This window comes from Rhynchophorus ferrugineus, unplaced genomic scaffold, assembly GCF_030347505.1.
Source record: "Rhynchophorus ferrugineus isolate W39M unplaced genomic scaffold, kcgeb_rfMv2 rfM1, whole genome shotgun sequence".
Taxonomy (NCBI): domain Eukaryota; kingdom Metazoa; phylum Arthropoda; class Insecta; order Coleoptera; family Curculionidae; genus Rhynchophorus; species Rhynchophorus ferrugineus.
The window spans coordinates 63,805,685-63,830,451 of NW_027472580.1; the positions used below are offsets into that span (position 1 = coordinate 63,805,685).

The 24,767-nt window shown below is 32.3% G+C and overlaps 2 protein-coding genes across 4 annotated transcripts in view; both read left to right on the plus strand.

Annotated features, from left to right (window-relative positions):
- Window positions 1-24,767, plus strand: part of LOC143205223 (uncharacterized) — a 110,672-nt gene that overhangs the window by 60,117 nt on the left and 25,788 nt on the right. The window lies entirely within an intron of this gene.
- On the plus strand, window positions 320-24,404 carry LOC143202054 (uncharacterized). Of its 3 annotated transcripts, none has more exons than XM_076413441.1 (3): window positions 320-505; window positions 22,559-22,704; window positions 24,134-24,404. In XM_076413441.1, the coding sequence occupies exons 1-3, from the start codon at window positions 440-442 to the stop codon at window positions 24,162-24,164; spliced, it is 243 nt and encodes an 80-aa protein (XP_076269556.1). In that variant the 5' UTR covers window positions 320-439; the 3' UTR covers window positions 24,165-24,404. The 3 variants fall into 3 exon arrangements, with proteins under 3 accessions (XP_076269556.1, XP_076269477.1, XP_076269634.1); XM_076413362.1 differs by lacking the exon at window positions 24,134-24,404 and adding an exon at window positions 22,768-22,866; XM_076413519.1 differs by lacking the exons at window positions 320-505; window positions 24,134-24,404 and adding exons at window positions 3,731-3,865; window positions 22,768-22,866.

Below are 24,767 nucleotides of genomic sequence, written 5' to 3' on the forward strand. Positions count from 1 at the left end.
CGCTGTATATAGTTTGTGCTTCGAACATGCAGCTTGAGTTTTAGGGTTGTTAATGTAGTATGGCAAAGTATTGGGACATATTTGTTAATTATAATTTAACAATTTTAATAATTTGTTTAGGTGTTTATGTGAAAACAAGCACATTAACAATTATTCTATAATACATACTACTTCATGCAATGTAAATAGTATGCAGCCACTGAACGCTTCTCAAATATCTTAATTCCGAACAATAGTGTCACATTATTTTAATATTCGATTATATCCGCTCCCTCACCCCATACGTGATTTTCAAAGTACATACTGCATAGAACTCAAACGATGTTGTGTCTTTAGTGGGAGTGTGTCTGATATTTTTATGGGCATAAACATTAAACATTTGTGTGATTTTTAAACAAATTATCAGTAATATTATAAAAAAAGTAAAATACATATAAAAATGAAACGAGAAGGATTGGCAAACAAATCTGGAAAATATAGTAATAGAAGAATTATAAGACATCGGGTGAGTTTCAATTTTTCTTTCCGGTTATGACGAAAGATTTATTTTGTAGTGATCAACTGTATATATTTTATATTTAAATAAATTAATATTTTGAATTAATTTTTGAAAATAGTTGAATTTCATATATTCAAATATTAATTCACAGTATTTTATATCTAGAGTTATCTTCTTTTAACACCTTTTTGTACATTTTATTATGCATTTGAATTTGAAAATACTTACTCATTTAAATAATCCGCCTTTCTCATATCCATGAATGTGATTTTTTAAGTTAGCATTGAGCGCAGCGAGTCAGCTTGTCATAGATTCCTAATGGCGTCCAATTTTTATTTTAAAGTTTGTGAACTTATTAAACGACTTACTATACTTTAGTTCAAAATAAAGCTAGAATAGACGGCTATTCATGGTTGTTTGATTTGGTTGTTTTTAATTTTATTTTTATTATATATTTATTTGTAGCGCATATTACACAAAAATATTAGGCCTAACAATTCTTTCTCGATATAAGCTTTAATAGTGCTAGATTTCACTCCTCCAGGTGCCACCGTTTCTATTAAAAAGGTGTGTAAAATTTTCGCTAATCCGATTAATACATAGACACATTTTTTAGTATGCTATTACATTCAGTTTTGAACGCTTTTGAAATAGAACTTTTTAATTAGGATAGAAAAGCTGCCTATGAAGTATTTTTTTTATTAATCGCATAGAACGCCAACAATCTGCGCGTGGGCAATAAGTATTATTGTATGATTTCCGTTATATAATATAACCATCCTAACATGTAGAAGATCACTTCAGTAAGTGATCTGCTGTACAACTTATAATCTAAATCTTATTCTAGATACAATTCTAACTTATTTTAGTCCATCCTAACTTATTCTAATGACTATTCTATCACTATCATCGCGCACATTTAACTGTTTGGCGAGTGCATTGGGATGCACTAATAGTCTTTCAGAGTACTTCGTACTAGCACTTCGAATCACACTTGTTATGGGTTCTAGGTGAATATCTATGTTAGATTTGCAAGTAGTAACCCACAGTTCAATACCATAGGTCCAGATGGGCCTAAGTATTGACTTATACAGCAAAACCTTGTTATCTAATGATAATTAACGTTATCTGCTGGCGGAAGTTCATGATTATTCAATTTTACGGAGGGACATGTTCTTCTGCCAGGGGTGAATGTCATCTGGGTCGATTTTGTCTCATTTGCTTTGATACGCCACGTTTTCAACCACAATTCGACTTTGTTAATGATGATGAAGGTTAAGATGAAGCTGGAGGTTTTTTTGTGGCTGATATTGGATCCTCGTGTGATGATAAAACCGCTGTATCGTCAGCATATCGTTGCAACAGTAGTGTTTCTTGAGGTCGGTATGTCAGCTGTACACATAAGATATAACAATGGGCCGAGAACACTGCCTTGCGGAACACCCGAATCTATGGGCTGTAGGTCAGTGTATTCATCAGCCTATTTGACCATAAAATATCTGTCTGTGAGGTACGATTTCAGCAATTGAAAGTGCGTATGGGGCAAAAGCTTTTTCAATTTAACGTGCAGTCCAGTGTGTCACACCTTGTCAAAGACCTGAGAAATATCGAGAAATGCAGCGAGCAATATTTCATCATTGTACTCATTTGTTCCATAAGTTTTCCCATCATTTCCTCTAATTTACTAATAGTACTTATGGGTTCAGTGGTGATTGGCGTTTTCTGCGTATTAGGTTGGGCCTGACTGTTGGTTACTGCGCGTGCGTATATATGAAGATGTTGTATTAGTGCTTTAGGCGAGTTAAACGGTATGGGCTGTTTTGGTGGTTTAAGTTTCTTTTTTCTCTCAGTGCTAGATACAATTTTGTTACAACGCTTTATGGATTAGGCATCCCCTATAATTTGCAGGATGGTCACCGTCACAGTTGACGCATTTTACTTTATCGGTATGCGTTTTGCGCGTGCAATCATTGGTCGCATGCTCTCTTGTGCATTTCGCACATCTATACAACTTGCGACAGTATGTTTCGGTATGCTCATATGCTAGGCCTCTGGCGCATTGTGGGATGATTTTTTTTGTGTTTGATGGCTCACGTTTAATGACATTGTGGTTCAAATACTTAATCTCGTCAACATGTTTATTTTTTTTGGCTTCAAATCAATATAAAACATTGGCAGTGGCTCCTTTGTTAAACAACGTTTTATATTATGTATATTTACGACTTCGTGGCCTTGTTCAGCTAGGGCTGCTTTAATTGTGTTTGTATCTGTCGCGTGTTGTAGTCCTTTTATGACGAATTTAAAAGTTTTTTCGGACTTTCGTCGAACTGTGTTGCTATTGTCCAATTCTTTTATTAAAACTTTGAAAAGTTTAGGGTCAAACATATGAATCTTTATTGTTTCAGATCCGATCGTTTTTATTGTATAATGATTAGATATTGTCTTGAGCAAGTCATGCAGGTGTTTAACCATACCTACCTTATATATTGTTATTGGGGGTGGTTTGGGAATTGCTTTTTGTTGGTTTTCTTTGTTGTTCTAGTTTTCTTTTGTTTCTTCTTTCAGGGCACTGAAACTCTGCATGTTGGGATGAGTTATGAAGCCAATAGTCGCTGATTTTCGTCTGTTTTCGAACTAATTGTTCTTCGGGACTTCTTAAGCGGTTTTTGTTTATAACCGTGTTCCATTCGTACATTTGAGTGGTTTCAGTTATTGGCAATTGATTCTTATTTCAAATAGCGGGTGGTCCAATTAATAAATCGACAAAAATATGTTGTGGATTAGCCATTCCGTATTGAAATTAACCGTACAGATCACTTAATAGTTATTAAAGGTTTAATTTAATTTTTTTGTACACGCGTTATATTTTACTCTCTCGATGTACCGTTCCGAAAATAATGAAGAAAATTCCTAGAAGGTAGAGCCTTGCTTATAAAAAATAAATTTTAAATTTCATGTTCAATAGTTCACATTTTAAATCACGTTCTCACCATACAATGGTTGAGACTAGGTTTTCACTTTTTATGAACGGCACTTTTATGACACCAACAGTAACACAGATGGTTTTTTTTGCAACAAAGCGTTCTGAAAGGTACGTCTGCACTCCGTGGTGGTTTGAACAGAACTATGATGTATTAACGAAACGTTTTTCTTTTAGTTGAAAGCATCATCTATGTTCTTATGTATGGAATATAACATGATTCAAATAGATCATAATATAGATCCGTGTGGATTGACGATATGGTGCGTGGGTGATGGTGAATTTAAGGGCATCGATCGATAGGGTGATAACTCCAACAGGATCCTCTGGGACAATATTTTGTTTGGTTCAATCGGTGCGGGCGCTGAGAACGTAACATTTGACTGGTTAGTTTAAATTGGTTATGTAAAAGTCTGTAGAGAAAATATTAAAAAAAGCTTTGGTTGGTCCTGCATTTCACGTGATTACTTTATGACACCACACTGATTAGCCAATAGAATTCAAACGAAAACCAAATTTAATTTTTAAAAATAAGTTATTAGTATAAAATCCTATATCCTATAAATATAAATGAAAATAAAAAATGTAAATAATATAATTATATAAAATATATACAAATATAAGTACATAAGTAAAGTAAGAATAAGGAAATAAAAGTATATAAGTTTAAATAAAAAAAAGAGCTGAGTACTCAAGGCAATTAATTAAAATATTCATGTGCAACGGCTTCTTGCTTTTTAATCGACTTAGAAAAAGGAGGGCGTTCTATGTTCGGCTGCATATATTTTTTCTTTATGTGTTCGCCGGTATCTCCGTCAATTGTAGATCGATTTTCAAAATTCTTTCTTCTAAAATAATCAGTTATTTGTGTATAATGTCATTGGTGATCTGATGTGACGGCAAATCAAAAGTTGTTCAGTGCAAAAACCATTTAGTTTGATTTTTAAGCACTAACTGTATCATATAAGACCTCGTAGAAATGTTGTAGAACTGCCTCTATGGTACAACGGTTAAAGTCTTTAGCTCCAAAACGGCGGTCGAGGATTCGAGTCCCAGCGTTACAATAACTTCTTGTTGTTTAGTTAGAACATTTGTCAAATCACTTATTCTAGGTAGCGGACCCCTTATTTTTAATCACTGTTTCTTTATTCTTATTTTTTCTCATACGGGCTGCACCTTTGCTTAGCCTACTCATTGTAATTTTAAATAAAATAACTGCGTAATTTATTGAGTAAGTATCTAATATTAAAAAGAGAAAAATAAAATATTTTAACAAAAAAATTGAGCCGACTTCAAAAAATAAATAAGAAGCTCACTACGACAACCAACTGGTCACTTTGAAGTCGGTGCCGAGCTGAAAAGTACAAAAATAATAATATAAATTTGTGACATACAAAAAATTAAATTACCAACAAAACAAATCTAATTTAATATAACTGTTTATATGTTCGACACTGACTTTAAAGTGATCATCTGTGTGAAATCATCCCAGAAGACATCCGGTCTTACCAGGTCAGCCTGGTTACTGGTCTGACTAGAACATTCACAAATTTTAAATTAACCACAAACATAAATTTACGACTATGCCCCAGCAGGATTCGAACCCGCGCCTATCGCAACAGTAGGAGGGCCGTTCCTTCGGCTTTTCCACTGCGCCAGCAAGCCGGCTGGTTTAGGTATCAAGCTAAGTTTTGTGTATATTGTAGAATATAAAATACGTGTAGTAGATAGGTTAATTAATTTTTTTTTAAAAATTTTTATTAGTTATTATAAGGATTATTGTGTACATATTTTATTTTAATTTGTTTTTGTGTTAAAAATTTAAGTTTGATTATTTTTTAAATTATAGTGAGTTCTTAAATTTTTTCGTTAAAAATATTTTTTCGTATTTGTTTAGTACCAGCAATTTTACGGGATCTATTAGAGTTCTATCTTCTATTTTTGCTATACTGAAGGTAAATTTGAAGTCTTTCCCTGTTAATATTGCATGAGTTGTTTAACCCAAAAATACAATATACACCTGAAAGTAACTTTTTGAAAAATTAAAACGTTTAAAATTGGTGTGTTTTTTAAAGATATGTCTCAAAATAACTGATATATTGTTTTTATGGTCAAATCTAGGAACTATATATAAGATATAGTTTAAATATCTACAAACTGTATAATAAAACAGCCTTGATGGAGTTAACTGGAGCCTGCATGGTGGTATTGCTTCTATGATCAGTATCGAGTATTTGATCTCTAGAACTACTTAAGAAGATGTAGACCAAGGTTACACATTGTCTCTTTTTCAGAGGTTTTGTCAAACAGCCTGAAATAGACTAACGTTACGTGTTACAACTACATAACACGTAACCTACGTGGCACCTGTTTGTTCAGCTTCCTTTGGAAAAGTAGCTTCTAAAAACAAGACAAAATTACAATTATGATTAATACATGTTACGTTGCAGCATACTTACTATAATTTATCCAGTGGACCAAATGTGAGCCCACTCTATAACTGATAATTTGTGAACAACTCATCACGTTCATTTGTTTATCTTGCCTGGTATTACATGATACTGGTACATGTGGCGGTCTCAATTTTGGGCATATAGTCACGCGCTCTTCTCTATGAGAGTAATATAGATCCTAGCTCCCCATTTTGCAATTATGAATTTTTATGTATAAATAATATTTTTATGTGTTAATAGCAGCCTGATTAGCAGACCTTTGGTCGCAGAATTTTGCAAAGGACTTTTACACCTATTTTTGGCATTTTACTATTACTGAAACAATCAATTATTTTAATGATATTGATTTAATTGGACCTTTTTGTACGTGAAGGAGATAGGATAGGAAGATTTCTATTTCCGAAACAATCCCCTCATCATAAACACATTTACGTAGTCTGCTATGTTGTCCAAGCCATCGATACAGTCTTCTTTAATAATATATTGCAAATTGGAAGCTAGTTAGGTTCATTTCGTCAATCATCACAATACAGGCACTATTTTTTATGTTCATGTTTTCAACTGCGCTCCTCATTGACAAAAATATTTGCTCATTTAGCATTGTTCGTATTTTTGAGGGAAGCATTTTTGAGTAAATATTTTTGACAATAATCTATAGGCCTTTCCGCTTGACTTTAAAAGAACAACAGTAAAAACTTTCTTTTGTATTTTGAAACGTTTACGTGGCTTCGTTGCTAATTGAGAAAGAAAAATAAATGTTGGTTTATTAGTACCTTCAAAAAAGTCTTTTAGTAAATTTGAACGCGAACCTGAACTGATGTTTGCAAATCTGCTTTTGTACGAGGCTACTAAACTCTTATTTCTGACAATATGTTTATAAGATATTGTTATAAAGGTATTGTAATTATTCAATTAACCTAATTAATTATTACCTTTTTGGAAGATTTCTTTATATGATTACATCGAAAGCATTCGAACAACTTGGTAAACTACTTAAAACAATATTTTCACTACTTATGTTCATTACTTAGTAACAATTAATTTAACACAGAAAATATGTACGACGTAAAACGAATATTTCCTTCTATTATAGGAGATTACTTCTTATGGCTGCCAAAATGGCTTTAAACACTTAAAATTAAACCATTATAACAACATACTTAAAAATAAAATTTCCTTCGCACAAGTTCAGCGAACTAATCACATGCTTTTGTAGAGGCGGTTCGAATAATTTAAACTAGCCAATCACACGTTACGATTGCAGCGCTACCTTTGGTCCTATCCAAGGTCGCCTATACAGTTGAATTTCTATTTTTTCTATGGATATCGATCTATAGCCATATAGAAAAGTTTCGTAACGTCCGATATCCAGATGGTGCTGTAATCGCCATTCGAGTAATATGATTGGTTACTTTGTATTTGAATCATACTGGCACCTGTAAATAATTGTGATAATTATAATTTGTAATATTAATTGCTGTGAGTAATTTAGTTCCTTTTCCAGGTGTGATTAGTCAGGAGCCTCAAGCCTTGTGTTTAACATTAAATACCCCTCCAATAATAAACCTTGTGCTTAATTTTAAAAATAAGTAAATACATATTGTTGTTGCGTCTTGTTGCGTTTGTGTTTTGGTCGATAGTATATAGCGCCAACGTGCGTTTGCTTCCTTCTTTTTTAATCTCGTCTTTTTGGAAATACTGTATATTTTGATTTATGATTATGAGCTTCGGGAACTTTTACTGTGGTGTAAGCATCATAATCCCGAATTTTAATGTATTTTTTTAAGAAAATAGTCTTCCATATGAGAGCTGTATCTATGTGGTTTGTTGTCAGAAACAGTTCTAGTTCTCCGACCCGTTGATTTAGTCTATTTGCGTTCTTGTATATATTTAATGTTCTTGTATAATTAATATATGTATTATTACTTTGATATTGGAGCATGTACATTAACACAATAACGAACATAATTTAGAAATGTATATTAAAGTAATGTATTTACAATTATTAAATTAACTATTGATATTCCAAAATTTAGGTCTATAAAGTCAATAATCAAAATAATTGATACAAGGTTCAAAAAAATGTCAGTCAAAATAATTTTGTGGATTTTTAAAATGTTTTCGTCGGTAACAACCTCTTTTGGGCGTCCACCGCGTTCACCGTCTTCGGTGCTCATTTCACCACGTCTAAATTTAGCATACCTTGATGATTGATTTTCCTCGGACAGTATCCGGAAACTCGGCATCAAGCCAAGTTTTTGCTTCAACTGTATTTTTTCCCTTCAAAAAGCAATATTTTATCAACATGCGAAATTCCTTTTTATCAATTTTTTCACGATAACAAAAGTTGCTTCACTCAAAATGCACAAATTAATGATCCGACAGCTGTCAAATTTATACACGTATCTTTTGAGGGTTAGGGCTAACTAAAAAACATATGGATTTAATTTTAGTAGCGCCATCCATGTGCCAGTCCGGAGAATTTTGAATTGACCTGCTTTTCCATCCATTCAAATTATGTAGTAAGTTATATTTCAAACAAATCCTGCATACTTTCATTATTTTACTTATGTATTTTTATCTATATTTCTCACCTAAAATAGGTATTAAAAACCCCATAAATACGCCACGCTAATTAAAAGAATTATTTCTTTACCTAATTTGTTTTATTAATCTCTTAGAATTTCAACAATTGCTCATGGACAATTAGTACTATTATTTGATTTCCATTATACAATATAACTATCCTGACATGTAGAAGACCGCTTTTGTAAGTGATCTGCTGTTCAGACTTATATCCAAATCTTATTCTAGATACTGTATTAACTTTTCTAAAGTCTATCCTAACTTATTCTAAAGACTGTTCTAACTTATTTTAGAGATTATTATATCTCACTCTATGTGTGTTAATCAGTTCTTATAATAGTTTGAGTCTATGCACTTTACTGTCATCGCGCACATTTAACTGTTTGGCAAATGCATTAGGATGTAATAGTTTTTCAGAGTACTCCCCACTAACACTCCGAATTACACTCGTTATGGGTTATCTTATAATCCAAATCTTACTCTAGATACTATTCTAACTTATTCTAAAGTATATCCTAACTTATTCTAAAAACTATTCTAACTTATTCTAGAGATTATTATATCTCACTCTATGTGTATTAATCAGTTCGTATGGTAGTTTGAGCCTATGCATTTTACTGTCATCGCGCACATTTAACTGTTTGGCGAATTCATTGAGATGCACTAATAGTCTTTCAGAGTACTCCCCACTAACACTCCGAATTACACTCGTTATGGGTTGTATGGAGATATCGCGCTGAATCAGTTTGTTGGACACGTAAAATGGGGCATCGACGATGACTCGCAACATGGGCTCGCAAAATGGGCCTAAGTATTAACTTATGCAGCAAAACCTTGTTATCTAATGATAATTTAGATTTATGCCTTATCAGCCAGTACATTTGGTTTTGTTTAACCCCAATCTGTTTGCGTTTTGTCACTATATGTTTTTTCCATGTTAAACGTTTTCAACCACAGTTTGACTTTGTTAAGATGAAGTTTTTTTGAAGGAGGTTTCTTGTGGCTGATATTGGATCCTCGTGTGATGATAAAACAATAGGTCCTCAATACTGTATACAATAGATATAACAATGCGCCAAGAACACTGCCCTGCAGAACACCCGAATATATTGTACGTCAGTGTATTCGTCACCCTGTTTGACAATAAAATGTTCTGTGAGGTACCATTTCAGCAGTTGAAAGTGCGTATGGAGCAAAAGTTTTTTCAATTTAACATGCAGTTCAGTGTTCCACACCTTGTCGAAGGCCTGAGAAATATCGAAAAATGCAGCGGAGCAATATTTTTTATCGTTTTTTTGTTAATTTGGTTGACTAATCTATGTATTTGTTCTATTGTTCCGTGTTTATTATGGAAGCCAAATTGATATAACGGAATAATATTTGTCTCCTCTGCGACTATTTTAAGTATTTAATGTATAATTTTTCGAATAATTTAGAGATCACATGTAACGGGCTTATAGGACGATAAGAGGAGACGTCTTCTGATTTTTTTGCAGGTTTAAGAATCATAATGATGTGAGCCACTTTTCAAGTGCTAGGAAAGTAATTAAGTCTTATCATGGCATTAAATATGAATGTTATTAATTTGATGCGCTTTCCTGGCGGCTCTTTTAAGATTCTTCCAGTTATTAGGTCTTAGGGGCTTTTTTAGAATTGATTTTTTATATATTGTTTGTTTTATTTCCTTAACAGTAAATTTCTCATGTGGCATATCTATTTGAAACGAAGTATTAATAAAGTCAACTATGTTATTTTCTTCTGTTGCGGATATTTCAGACGGGTACCGATTAAATGCTGTATTTAAATGTTTAGAGAAAACTTCGGCGTTATTTTTATCATTTCTAGCCCAGGTATTGTTGTCAATTTTATTGGGTGGATTATGTTGTTGAGGTTTTCTAATTTTTTTTGTTACTTTCCAGAGAGAATATTCCGTTGTATTAGTTGGCGTTAAATTTTCTAAATAGTTTTGAATTCTTTGATTTTCTTCCTTATTTATTATCTCTTTCAGCTCCTTTGCTGTCTGGTTGAATTTTCTCTTGTTTTCTTCTGTTCTGATTTGTTGCCAGGTTATTCGCATCTTCCCTTTTTTAAAAATTTTTCGTTTAATTGTAGATGATATATAATTAAAATTTTGATATGTCGCGCTATTAGGAGTTGCGTACCATGCGTCGTCTTGTATAGTTTTTATTATATTTATTGATGCTGCTTCTATATCTCTTTCTGTTTTGAGACGTAAATTTGGGGATATTACACTGTCTAGTTTATCTCTAAATAATGGCCAGTTAGTTTTAATGTTATGCAAAGAAGGTGGTTTTATTTTGTTGAGAATATTTGAGTTGACGTTTATAGTAACTGGTGAGTGATCAGATGACAGATCAAAGTATGATTCAGCTTTGCACTTTTTGGTGTCAATATTTTTGGAAATTTTGTTCCTATTTGACGGCCAATGTGTTAGCTCACTAATAGATATATGTCTTAAATTATGTGCTTTTATTACTTTAACCAATTCTCTGCTTTTTGGTGTTATTAATCTAGAAAGCTACATTACATGTTTTGTATTGTAGTCTCCTTTGGCAATGAATCTATTATCAAGTCTGCTAAAGAAACCGTGGTATTGTTCTGCCATGTTGCTGTGTTTAGGTGGACAATAGATATTACTCATTGTTACTTTTTTGTGGGCCCGTTTACTTCTTCAATGGTTACATTGGTGGATTATAAATAGTCCTCGCTGAATTTCTTTCTTTCATAGTGTTTTCACGGATAATTATAGACGTTCCTCCATGTGCATTATCATCTGGTGTTTTGTGTGATACAGCTTGTATTTCGGAATCCGCAAATAATTTCTATGTATGAAATGTGTTTCGAATACTATCATGATATCAATATTTTGTTCATATAAGAATATTTTAAGCTCCGTGGTATGTTGTTGAGATCAATTAGCATTCCAGACTGTAATGGCTGTCAGCGTTACAGTTGACGCAATTTACTTTATCTTTCCGTATTTTACGCGTGCAATCATTCATCGCATGCTCTCCTGCGCATTTTTCACTTCGATATATTTTGCGACAGTACGTTTTGGTATGCCCATATGCTTAGTATCTAGCGCATTATGGGATAATACTTTTTGTTTATGGTAGTTAACATTTAATGACATTGTAGTCCAGATATTTAATCACATAATTTATATGGTATATTTTTATTATTTTCTTTGGGATTCAAGTCAATATAAAACATTGGATCTCTTTTGTTGCATGTTGTTTAATATTGTGTATATTTACAACTTCGTGGCCTTGTTCAGCTAGGACTGTTTTGATTATGTTTGAGACTGTGGCGAGATGTAGTCCTTTTATGACAATTTTTTTTTTGGATTTTGCGTATATCTATTGTCCAATTGCTTTATTAACATTTTGAAATGTTCAGGCTCAAACATTTGAATCTTCAATGTTTGAAATCCGGTTGTTTTTATTGTATAATTATTATATATTGTCTTGAACAAGTCATGCGGATGTTTAGTAACTCCGACCTTATACATTGTTACTGGAGGTGGCCTGGGAAGTGTTTTTAACTGGTTTTCTTTGTTGTTCTAGTTTTCTTTTGTCTCTTCTGTTATATATTTGGATGAGTTTTTGAAGCCAATACTCGCTGATTTTCGTTTGTCTTCAGACGACTTGTTCTTCCGGACTTCTTAAGCGTTTTTTGTTTGTAACAATGCTCCATTCTGGCATTTGATGGGTTTCAGTTATTGGATGTTGAACGTTACTGCTAAGAGCGATTGATTGAATTGATTAATCAACAGAAATGTGTTGTGGATTAGCCATTATGAATTGAAATTAACCATATAGAATTAGTTAGCATTTAATTAAAATTTAAATGTTTAGATTATTTATTTAGTTTTTTTATTTGTTTAGATTATTAATTTACGCGCCTCATACATATACACGCTCATTTTACCGTTCCGTTGTTGTTAATTGTGAATTAATGAAATTGACATATATAAACTACAAACACACATACATTAAACTACATGACACTTAAACTGAGATGACATGACTACAATGACATTACAAATTTCGTAGTGCTTCTGCGTTTAGTTTTCTTTACCGACTTGAGCAACAACTGAATAAATTCCTCATTAAGAACTGCAATACTCCCTTTCTATTAGAAATATTATTATAACTGATATTATATTTTCTAATATGTAAGATTTGAATGGCATGGCAGTGTGAATATCAAAGTTTAGTATAAAATAGAGAGTTACGGAGATACAACACGATAGGGGTCTCTATAGAAAAGCTTCGCCAGTTCCACTGATCGCCATTGGAGTAATTTGATTGGTTAGTGTAATTTCTAACATTTGTAGAAAAAAAATGTTTTGAATTGCATTTAATTGGTTCATAGGGGTTCATAATTGGTTCGCAGGATATTTCATGCACATTTTACTCTTTTTTAATAATTAAATTAAATAACTAAAGTAAAGTTATATAAATAAAAATATAAAACACAACAAATATATGTTGAAATAAAATATAACATAACAGATAGATCTTTTTAAGTTGCAACACAATTTAACACTATTCAAATGTTGATTTATTTGGCAATAAATATCTTTTTTTTATCCTTGTTCTACTTGATTTTTAGACTTATATTTTGGCCAATATACAACTATCGCCCATTTATTGACAATTAACATTAATTAAAGATTAACTTAAGATTAAAGAAAAATATATTAATATATTAAAAAAACTACACTCGAACGAATTATAATGAACTAATCTTGATTATAATTTGGTGACAAAAATCAACCCCAATAAACCACAAAACCACCATAGAAGTGAAATGAACCAATAAAATGCTTTCGCGGCATAAGCATGGCGATTCAAACAACCCAATAAAATGTATCGAAAAGGCGATTGTAGTGTTATTTAGATATTGGATGTTGGAGGTACATTAAAGTTAAATTTCTTACTTTATGTTTGTGGTGTAAAATATGTCATTTTCTTATTATAAACTTTATATATATATAGTCTGTTCAAAGTTATTTTGTATATACGTCATTTAAATTTGTGACCTCAAAACATCGCAATGTTATTATCTATATTATCAACTCTGAGTTTTAGTCCAGTTTGGCTCTGATATACAACAAAATTCTAATCTAAATAAAATAATTGAACAAAAATGTTATAAAAGATAATTTATTTTAACATTATAGTACATCTAAAAACTACAGTGTATTATACAGCCAAAATGGCTTCTAGGTTAGAGTTATAACTTCTTGCTTTGACAAACTCATTCGTTTACGTGTTCGAACTAATCAGTTAGTATTGTGTCTCTTTTTAATTTTAAGTAGAACAAAATGAGAAGGAAACTATTATCTGATTCTAAAACGAATTTACAAATTGCGACAGGCAATACATTGAACATCTTGATGACGTATGTACAAAAAACTTTGAATAGACTATATATATCCGATATTATATCGATCTTGACATTTTTTTGTTCATACCGCAGGCTCTTTTAGATTGCATTACTAATATTTCAACATTTACATCTTTGAACAAGTACTCTCTAATAGTTTTGTTATGTTTCATTCAAGATCATGGGACGACTAACTTTGGTAGTTGGCTTTCTTTAATATCTTAAAAATAGCGTTTCTCATAGAAGCGTGTAAGTCATTTTCTCTTCTGACTTCACTCTCGTTATTAAGTAATATAAAATCTTATATAAATATCTTCTTCTGCAGCCTTTTTGCTTAATAATTCTTTTTGGTTTTTGTATTTGTGTTTAGTGATTTTCCTTATTTCATTATTCATTTTGGGGTGTTCAAGGGTTTGTGGCCGGTGACTATTATCTTTTTCTTTCAAAGCGTATTTTCTTTCAAAGAAAAGGACGGAAATATTAAGTAATGCAAACTGTAGCTAATACAGCACCGATAGTTGATAGAATAAATAGTTTTTGGAAACCACGATGCTGAAGAATGGGATTGTTAGTTAGGATATTTTTGCAGGTTTCAAAAGTTTGAATTAAAGCCCTGCTGTGATTGATGTTTTCTTTAAGCATTGCCTGAGAGGTTTTGTCATTTGTGCAAAGTTTTCAATAGACTTGGGGCAATATACAGATAATCCAAGGAAGGGTTCGATTTCTTTAGGAGTTTAGAGGAGTTCGAAATATTTTATAGCAGGGACGTTTTTAACATTAAGTTTAATTCCTTGGGGTGGAATTACATATCCAAAAAATTCAACTAATCTCTCCAGCAATTCAAATTTATGAAGATGCTATCTTCGTAATGTATTTGTTAAATTTCTATCCTAAAATTTAGCATCTACCAGTATTTCATCTATGGTCTTAATTTTATGTTCGAATAGCCAAACTTCCACTTTTAAACTGAGGAATACACCATGAGGATACTTCTAGAAGGTTAACAAATAATTTTGCTATTTTAACGGAGTTAGGGATCTTTAATGTCTAAAATTCCTTCAAAATAATTGTGAAACGGGTATCATACAAAATCGTGATATGCCAAAGCAAAAAACAGGAAGATTTTTATATTTTAATTGACTTACATGTATGGAAAGTAGTCACCTAGGGTTTAATCAGTTTGGGGAAATAACTTTCAGTAATAGAAGGTCTGATTATAAGATCAGATTATAAGATCTAACAAAGATCCGTCAGCCTCATGTGCTATTTAGGACTTAGCACAATATATTTAATAGCAAAAAGACAAAATAGAATCCTAAAATAAACAAAAGCTGTGTATAAATAAAATGCAGGAATACTTATAAACGTACATACAAATAGATAATTTAAAAACAAGTAAGGGTAGTATAATGCGGATTCAGGTCTCTGTTCCAACGAAGAAAATTCTCCGAAAGCGATCCTTCCCTCCTCCCCGCAAGATGATCAACTTTCTCATTACCATCAATTCCCATGTGAGATTGAACCCACATGTACTTGATATTCTAGCTACTATTGTAAATAATGGTGTTTGGCTCTAGGATGCACATTATCAGTGGATAATGTGTGTGTACTGATCCAAAGCTCTCTAGAGAGCTCATGGAGTCAGTGACAATTACCACGGAGATCATATCCTGGCTGTTTTGAATGTATTTTAGGGCTTTGTATATGGCTAGCAATTCCGAATTTTCAATTGCCATTTTCAGAAATAATTTGTTTGAAGAGGGAACGCGCGCTAAAAGAACTGAGGCTATCCTTGGGAAGAAGCCTCATCGACACATCAATGGCCATAAGCACATTTTGCCAGGAAGGTATTCTATTTATAAGTCTATAGGTTGTAGGTATATCTAATGATTACATATTCTCTGAAAGTAATGACAAGACCCTTTATATATTCTCCCTATCATAGTGGTATTGCAGTTGGTAGGAAAAAACAGTCCATATTGAGATAGTCTTGGCTTGAATCTTATAGAGCCCGCATATTTTAGCAAGAAAAGTTCCCCTCGAGAATTCAAGGAAGAAATCTCCGCCTCGCAAAGCAAACTGTCAATTGGACTGGTATGAACGGCTTCTAGGCTATTCTTAGTTCTGTGTTTTGGATTGAGTTAAATCTTTTTATATATGAGGGGGCTGCAGAAGTGAATCACTGGTAGTCATAACCAAGCTTATTCAACGTTAGCGTTCTATAAATATTCAAGAGGGTGGTTCTATTGGCACCCCAATGAAAGTTCAGGCATCTGTTCTTTATATATTTTATATGTGGGAGCCAGCTGAGCCGTGAATCAAATATCCCAGGAATTTTGAACAACGAGGAATAACAGTCATTCAGGGGCAGTTCCTTATTCTGTAGTAGTGTACGCTGTTAGATTTATTGGAAGAGAACCTGAGGTCGTTTTTTTCCGCCCGGGAAGGAAGAGTATCAAGGAATTTTTGAAGTAAATCCTGACTGATCTTGTGGTCCTGATGAGTATGATAGATAACAATATCATCTCCAAAGAAACGTACTGTAATTTGTCTTTGTATAAATTCTTTGTTGCAAATAAAAACAGAGTTGGACTGATGTTGAAGCTTTGAGGTACACCGTTTAGTTGCGGAAAGGATGACGATAGCGCATCGTTTACTCTGACCCTAGCTGCCTGTTATTGAATCCCTCAACCAAATTGCTTTCAAACCCCACTATGATCCAATGTGGGGAAGCCTTTGATGAAACCCAATTGGTGACCACTCAACAATCTGTATTTTTGAATGACATAAGAAAGTTTATTGTTGATTATGCGTTTCAATAGCTTACATAGATGGCTAGTTAGCGCTATTGGTCTGTATTCATTTACCGAATGTCCGGGTTTTCCTAATTTATGTATCGGGACCAACATTGACTATTTCCAAAAGCAGGTTGTCCACTGTTCCATATGGTATTGTAAACGCTCAGCAAATATATATTGCAATATAAATAGCAATTATAAATATTGACCTGAACCATCAGGGCCGGAAGAGGTATTCCTAGTTTTATATATAGCTTGAGATAGCTCGTCATAAGTGATGGGACCATATAGGTAATCATAATTGTTGTTGGTTTTCGAAGTGCCCCCCGAAGAGTTCTGTCAGTTATAGAGGGTCATCTATATACCGCACATGTCAACTGAAAAACGTACTTATTGGCCGACTAATCAAGAGAAAACCCCAGGCCTGTTAGATTTCTTCATAGTAAGAAACATACCATCCAACTATATAAAAGTCGAAGAAAATTTTGAGCTAAGTTCAGATCATACGCCAGTGATTCTGACGCTGAGCGAAAATATAATAAGAAAAGAAAGAAACCCAACGTTAACAAACAAGGGAACAGACTGGGAAGGATTTGCTGAAGAATTGAACAAACGAATTCAACTAAATGTACCCCTCAAAACAACTGAACAATTAAATCTTGAAGTAGAAAAATTCGTAGTAGATATTAGTAGCAACAAGCTGCTTAGAATAATACTCCAGAAATTAAGAGTACAACTAAAAGAATTAATTATCCAAAAGAAGTGAAGGAAATGGTAGCTGAAGAACGTAAATTACGAAAAAATAGCAACAAAACAGAACACCTGAAAAGACTGAAAAGAGAAATACTGCAAATAAAAAAGGAAACCATAAATGATTATCTTAGAAATTTAACAGATTATAAAGAAACTGATTACTCGCTCTGGAAAGCCACAAAATATCTAAATTGCTCATGTCTACACAGTCCACCTATAAGAGACCTGTGTGGGAATTGGGCACGTGACAATCGCCAAAAAGCAGAAGCATTTGCTGAATATCTAGAAAAAACTTTCAAACCAAACGAAACTAATATTGAACATAATTTGCCGGACATAGAAGCTGAAAATTCGATGATTGAATTAATCACGCAGAACGAGTTAACCAAAGTTTTTAAAACTGACATTAACCCCAGGAAATCACCAGGCTACGATTTAATAACAGGAGAATTACTGCAAAAACTATCAAGAAAGGGAATTATAAAACTCACCAACTTGATCAACACAGCATTTAGATTAAAACATGTCCCAGACATTTGAAGATAGCGGAAATTATAATGATCCCAAAACCTGGGAAGTCAACAAACGAAATAAAATCCTATAGACCTATATCACTACTGCCAGTAATATCTAAGGTTTTTGAAAAAGTCCTGTTGAAAAGAATAAAACCGATCATAGAGAGATAAAACCTAATACCAACACACCAGTTTGGCTTTCTTAACAAGCACTCAACAATTGACCAGGTCCACAGAATAACAGATGTTATTGAAAAAGCCTACGAAAGTCAAAAAGTATGCTCAGCTATATTCTTAGATGTAAGGCCTTGTTCATAAACTACAGAAAATGTTACCAAAACAACACACCAAACTACCAAAATCATACATTACAACCAGAATGTTTAGAGTCAAACAAGAAGAAGCCTACTCTACAATAAAAGAAGCTAAAGCAGGTGTACCACAAGGAAGTGTACTGGGACCAATGCTTTATCTACTTTATGCTTGTGATATACCACAAATGGAAAATATCACGATGGTTACATTTGCTGATAATACTGCGATTATAGCTGTGGGAGAAAATAGTGAAGGAGCCTCACAAAAATTACAACGGGCAAGTGACAATATAAATAATTGGACACAAGCTTGGAAAATAAGAATTAATGAAAGTAAATCTGTCCATGTGCAGTTCACCTATAAACACCGTACAAGCACCAATAACATTAAATAACACTGTCATTCCATATAGCAACAACGCTAAATATCTTAGAATTAATCTCGATGCAAAACTTCGCTGGAAGGAACATATAAAAAAGAAAAGAAAAGAACTGGAATTGAAATATAGGAAAATGTACTGGCTAATAGGAAGAAAATCACAATTATCAGTACATAATAAATTGCTATTATATAAGCAAATATTGAAACCTATATGGAGATACGGAGTTTAATTATGGCGATGTTCTGCAAAGAGTAACATAAATAAAATACAAACTTTATAGAACAAAGTCCTGAGAGGTATTGTGGGTGCACCCAAATAGTATAGGACTGATACCTACATCGAGACCTTCAGATACTCACAGTCAGTCAAGAAATCAAGAGAATTGCAAGGGGGCACGAGGGAAGACTCCATTCTTATACTAATAATATTGAAATATTGCAACTTTTGGATACCACCAGAACAGGACACAGACTCAAATGATCAAACCATCTGATCTTTTGCAGTGTTGTGTAGTGAGGTGCATATATTAAAAAAATCAGCACTGACATGTATAAACATTATTTCACCAGAGACTGAGTTAGGGCCGATGGGTCCTCCTAGTTATATGCCTAGATTTAAGTTAGCATAAAGACAAATTGTAGGTTAGATGGAAACGACTAGTAACAATGTATTAATTACATAATAAAAAAAATATGTACCGTGTCTCTTTAACAATGGCTGGTATGTTAGATATGGATAGACCCTTTAATTTTCGAATGCTCTTCCATATATCTTGTGTTGAAGTTTGAGGGTTTAATTTGTTGCTGAATACCATCCAGCATTTAGCCTTTAATTGCCTGATCGTGCTGGAGAGCAAGCCATCCCTTTTATCAAGGGATGAGAAACGGGAAGACTGGGAAGTGATAAGGGAAAGATCCGCACTATTAGGTGCGGTTTGGTTTTGGAGGAGTTCTGATGGTGGGGTAGAGGATTTCTGTGTTATGGAAGGGGATTTCTTTTTAGGGTTTTCTCCCTTTGTCATTGGTGTTATGTTTTACTTAAATATTTATTTGATACGAAGTTTTACATAATGTTTAAATGGAATGGAAATGCAGGTTAAAGTTAAGTTTCTAACATACCAGAAATAGGAAAGAAAGAGAGGCGTAGTCGTCCTGGATTTTTTTTATATTCTTTGCATGTTTTTATATAACAGCATGGTATCAATTCTTATGCATCGCTAACTCTTGGTTCCTAGCTGTATTGCTTCGTTTATTACAAATATACATTTTCTTGTTTGTCATAGCCTTGTTTTATTACATCTTAACTTAAACATGCTTAGTCTAACTTTAATTTACGAAATTAATTTATTACTATTGTTCTGTTGTACTTATATTAAAAACAAGTAGGACAGTAAAATACCTCAGTTTATCCTGTACTGTACAAGAGAGTTGTAAGGTATAAATATGTCAACATGTATTTTTGAAAGTTAAATTACATTAGATTATTCAAACTAAAGTTAAAAGCAGGACTTATACACTATATAAATTCATGTGGTTTGGTTCTCCTCCATCTTTTGATATACTGCGCGTTGTCCAGTAGCTGTATTCTTTCCGCATTATTTAAAATATCATATTTTAAAACTATATATTGGTCGTCTTTATAAATCAATTTATTTTGGAGGTCATAATGCATTTGGTTACGTACCGATTGGCATAGGTAATTAATCGAAAAAACTGTTTTGCTCAGAGTTGGATGGCTGTCGGTATGATTTTCAATGCTCCATATTTGCACCCTTGCACTCGAAAAGTCTAAATAGGATTTATATTTGACTTATTAGCTCTTCTCTTTGACACTAGATATGAGAGTATATTCCAAATAATTAAAAAAGTTGATTGATTTTGTATAACGTGATTTTTCCAATCTAAGCTACTAGCATGTTAGCATCTCGATGGAATCAGTCATCCTCAAGTGATATAATTAGGTTATTGTAATTTCACCGCAATGACAATTTTTAAATTATTACTAGTCGTTGCCAACTAACTTAAAATTTGCTTGTACACTGACTTGAAACCAGTTACTTATCCAGGAACGCCCTTACTTAGTCTGTAATAAAATAACATTCTAAAAATCTAATAAAAATAAATAAAAGCAGCCAGTAGCACATTTGAGGTCTCGGTTTAAATAATTCTTCCTATAGTAACTGAGTGTTCCCATAATACCTCTCAAGGCTTTATTCTGATATCCCCTTAAATTAATTCCATACATTTTGTTGTATTTTAATTCGAGTTCTTTTGTTTTTGATACGTTCCTCCCAAATGTTGTATCAAAATTCATTCCAAGGCTTTTAGCATTGTTACTGTATGTATATTCATTGGGTTGTGAGCAGCTTGATTGTAGGTGAATTCAATATACACTGATTTACTCTCGTTGACTTTAATTCTCCATGTCTGGATCCACTTATTTATCTTAGTACTTGCGTATTGCAGTTCTGATTGCATTTTGGCTATTGTCCTTACTTTTTCATTGCATTTTGTTCATGCATAGACTAGGTAAATAACAGGACCAAAAACACGGTTTACGGTAGAATTGCTTTTGTCTTCTTACTCAACTGTAAACTTTTGACTAAGACGTAGGAGAGGAGTTTAAGATTCAACGTTTTGGTTTGGTAACATTTTATGGAGTTTATAATTTTTTTCTATCTATGATTGGTTTTTACCTTTTTAACAAGATATTTTGATATATTTTGGATGATTTTGTATAACGTAATTTTTCCAATCTAAGCTACTAGCATGTTAGCATCTCGATAATATCATCTCATCTCGCTGGTAGCAGTAAAATGTTTCTGCAGGAACATGTTTTAATGGGAATGCTACTTTAATCAAGTTGGTGAGTTTTATAATTATCTTTTTTGATTTTCTGCGGTTTTTAGTTAGGTGTTTGAGTATTTTACACATCTCGGTTGTAAAATTACTGTGTGTATAGTTGGCATCACTTGCATTGTGGTTTTCACTTCGATTCCTAGAGTTTATTTAGCTCCATAAATAGACTTCACCATCATCATAGACTTCATCGGAATCATGTCTAAGTGATAACACAAATAGGGTCTAAGGCTTCTCCAGAAAAATTATTTCCCCTTTGTTATATTTCTTAATAGTTCTTTTTATAATTGTTTAACCTACCACCCTAACATCATGGTTATCCAGCCTAGTTCTTGTTGCAGCCCTTCATGTGTTTCATAAGTTAGAGGAAAACTGTTTTTATTGGCCTGATTGTTTATTGTTCTTTTGTCTTTGCACTAAGAGTTTTGACTAGTTAATTTAAGATGAAGTATATTTATTTATTTCTGTATATTTGTCAACACAATTTCAAGGTTCTTTTACGCCGAATTTTCGTTCATCGATTCATTGTAGAATTGTTGTTAATTTTGAGTTAGATTTGGATTCAAGGATAAACTTCGTTGTTCCAAGTATACTATTCTTGATGTTGATGTATACATTTTATTTTACGCTGCATTTATATATATTTCGTACATATACATATTTCGTTTTGGACCCTTAACTTTTTATATTACCTTTTTATATTTTAAGTTTACTGTCTTACTCTAACGATCTCCTCTTCAGATGTCGACTTCACCTTTTTAACTTTATGATTTGTGACGTAGAATATGTAAGACACAGAACGCAATATTAACGGACCTATATGTCTTTTGCCATAATGATTGTATCGTCGGAAAATTTGTCGTTGGGTTGACAGAAAATTATATTCGTATCGTCAACTGTAGCAAGATTGGAAGTGACCAATTAATCGGAAACCTATTTTGCGTGTTAAACATATTATTTTGCCTACTATTCTTGAGAATCATGTATTGTAATTTTTGTTTCAGGGAAGAGATGGAGATCGTATGACAGAAACGTTAAAATACTGTTTGCAAAAGATATGCGAACTTCAAGCGGAAATACAACAGGATGAAGAGGAAATTCACGATCCTGAAGCTGAAGGTTACTCCGTTTGTGCTATGGAAACTCTCAGGTAACACCTAAAGTAACTTATTTTTCACATATTTTCTCAATTATATATATTGTTTGCTTTCAGGTTTCTGTCTGCACAAGGAATGTCTTCTGATCATCCCCTTGTTAAGGCTTTAACTGAAAGGCTATTAAGAAATCGAAATTGATATCAACATATCCAAATATATATATATATATATATATATATATATATATATATATATATATATATATATATATATATATGTATATATATATATATATATATATATATATATGTATATATATATATATATATATAAATATATATATATATATATAAATATATATATATATATATATATATATATATATATATATATATATATATATATATATATATATATATATATGTATATATATATATATATATATATATATATATATGTATATATATTATAGTATTATTATTAACAAATAAGGTTTATTATTAAAATATATAAAAACTTTGCTAGTCAATACTGGATACATTGTATTATACAGTAATTAATTAATACCTAAGTTCAAAATTTTTATTATTTTATAGAATTTAATAATACTTTAATACAAATTATAAGAATTTAATGTAAAATATATAATTTTAAGAGATATATTATTCATTAATTAAATATAAATTGGAAATTCTAGTCAAATAATTGAGGTGAATAGATATCTAGTCATTTATACATTTTATATAATATATATGTTATATAAGTTTGTATATAATAAAAATTGAAATTCTATAGACGTTTCTATAACATTACTGTGTTTTTTGTTGAGTTATACATTTTATAGTCCTGAAATTTGAGGTTATATTAATGACAGGGGCTTAATTTAGCAAATTATTATATTTAGTTTTGTACACTTCTGAACAATTTTAAACTAGCTAAATTTGATTAACCGCTTGTTTTTCAATTTTATGACATTAATGCAAAAACTATAGGAATTGGGAATTAAGGGATTTAACCCGAAGAATATCGGCATATATAAACGAATTTATTATTGAGAGAAAAATTGTGTTGCTGTGAAGACATTTGATTGGTTCTTTGATAAAGTTTGTTATGCATGTGCAGCACGTTATAGCCCTGACGCCACGTTTCATTGACCATTGAACTTGAAATATTTCATCAAATTAACTTATAAAAAATATGCCGATATTCTTCGGGTTAAATCCCTTAATTCTCAATTCCTATAGTTTTTGCATTAATGTCATAAAATTGAAAAACAAGCGGTTAATCAAATTTAGCTAGTTCAAATTCAATGCGCCATATCTCAAAAACTAATGGCGGTAACTCAAAATGCTGTTAATCGGCATGCTTTGGAGTATAAAATATGATAAAAAAATTACTGAAACCTGATTTTCAATATTACTGGAAAAAAGGGCAAAGGGGGAACAATTTATAAGTTTAGAGTTAAACCCTTATACTTTTCAGTTTCAGGCCGGCCCGCTATCAATCATTATGAATAGTTGCAGTAGTAAACAACTTACCACTACGGGAGGAACCCACAGGCATATGTCGCACATTCTTACGACGCTATTTCCTAACAGCACTTACTCCAGAAAAATTATCAAGACCCTTCGAGAGTAATAAATTTTAGTTCTTCACGACCCATTGATTGCGCTCTTGGCATGAGATTATATACTTTCATTGTTATTCCAATACATACTTAACCTATCTCTATATATATAATTAATCTATCTAATTAGTGTTTATTTCACTCTTTTTTCCTTTTTAAGTAATTTTCCTTCCTTAAATTTTACTTAAATCTACCTACGTAATGTTTTCGCTCATAAAATCTCTACTACTATTCGCGATCACTGTCAATTAGTTCGTCCGACCCGAATTCCGGTGTCTTTATAAACCTACACAACCATTGATTAAGTTTATCAACCGCTTCATAGTCTCTTATATCGTGTTGGAGATATAAATAATTGGGTGGATGCGCCTACATCTGACGTCCTCGCGTATATATGGTTGCATAAGCAGATATTAAGCAGTTTCCTCTAAATTGTAATGAACGCTACGGCGCATGCTCGTACTATTGCCACCCAGACAAGATGAAGAT

Bases quoted from the DNA above. Each gene is read 5' to 3' on its own strand.
- LOC143202054 (XM_076413362.1), top strand. From the start codon at position 440: ATGAAACGAGAAGGATTGGCAAACAAATCTGGAAAATATAGTAATAGA. The intron at 506-22,558 runs GTGAGTTTCAAT...TTTTTGTTTCAG, and splicing joins GAAGAATTATAAGACATCGG to GGAAGAGATGGAGATCGTAT. The intron at 22,705-22,767 runs GTAACACCTAAA...GTTTGCTTTCAG, and splicing joins TGTGCTATGGAAACTCTCAG to GTTTCTGTCTGCACAAGGAA.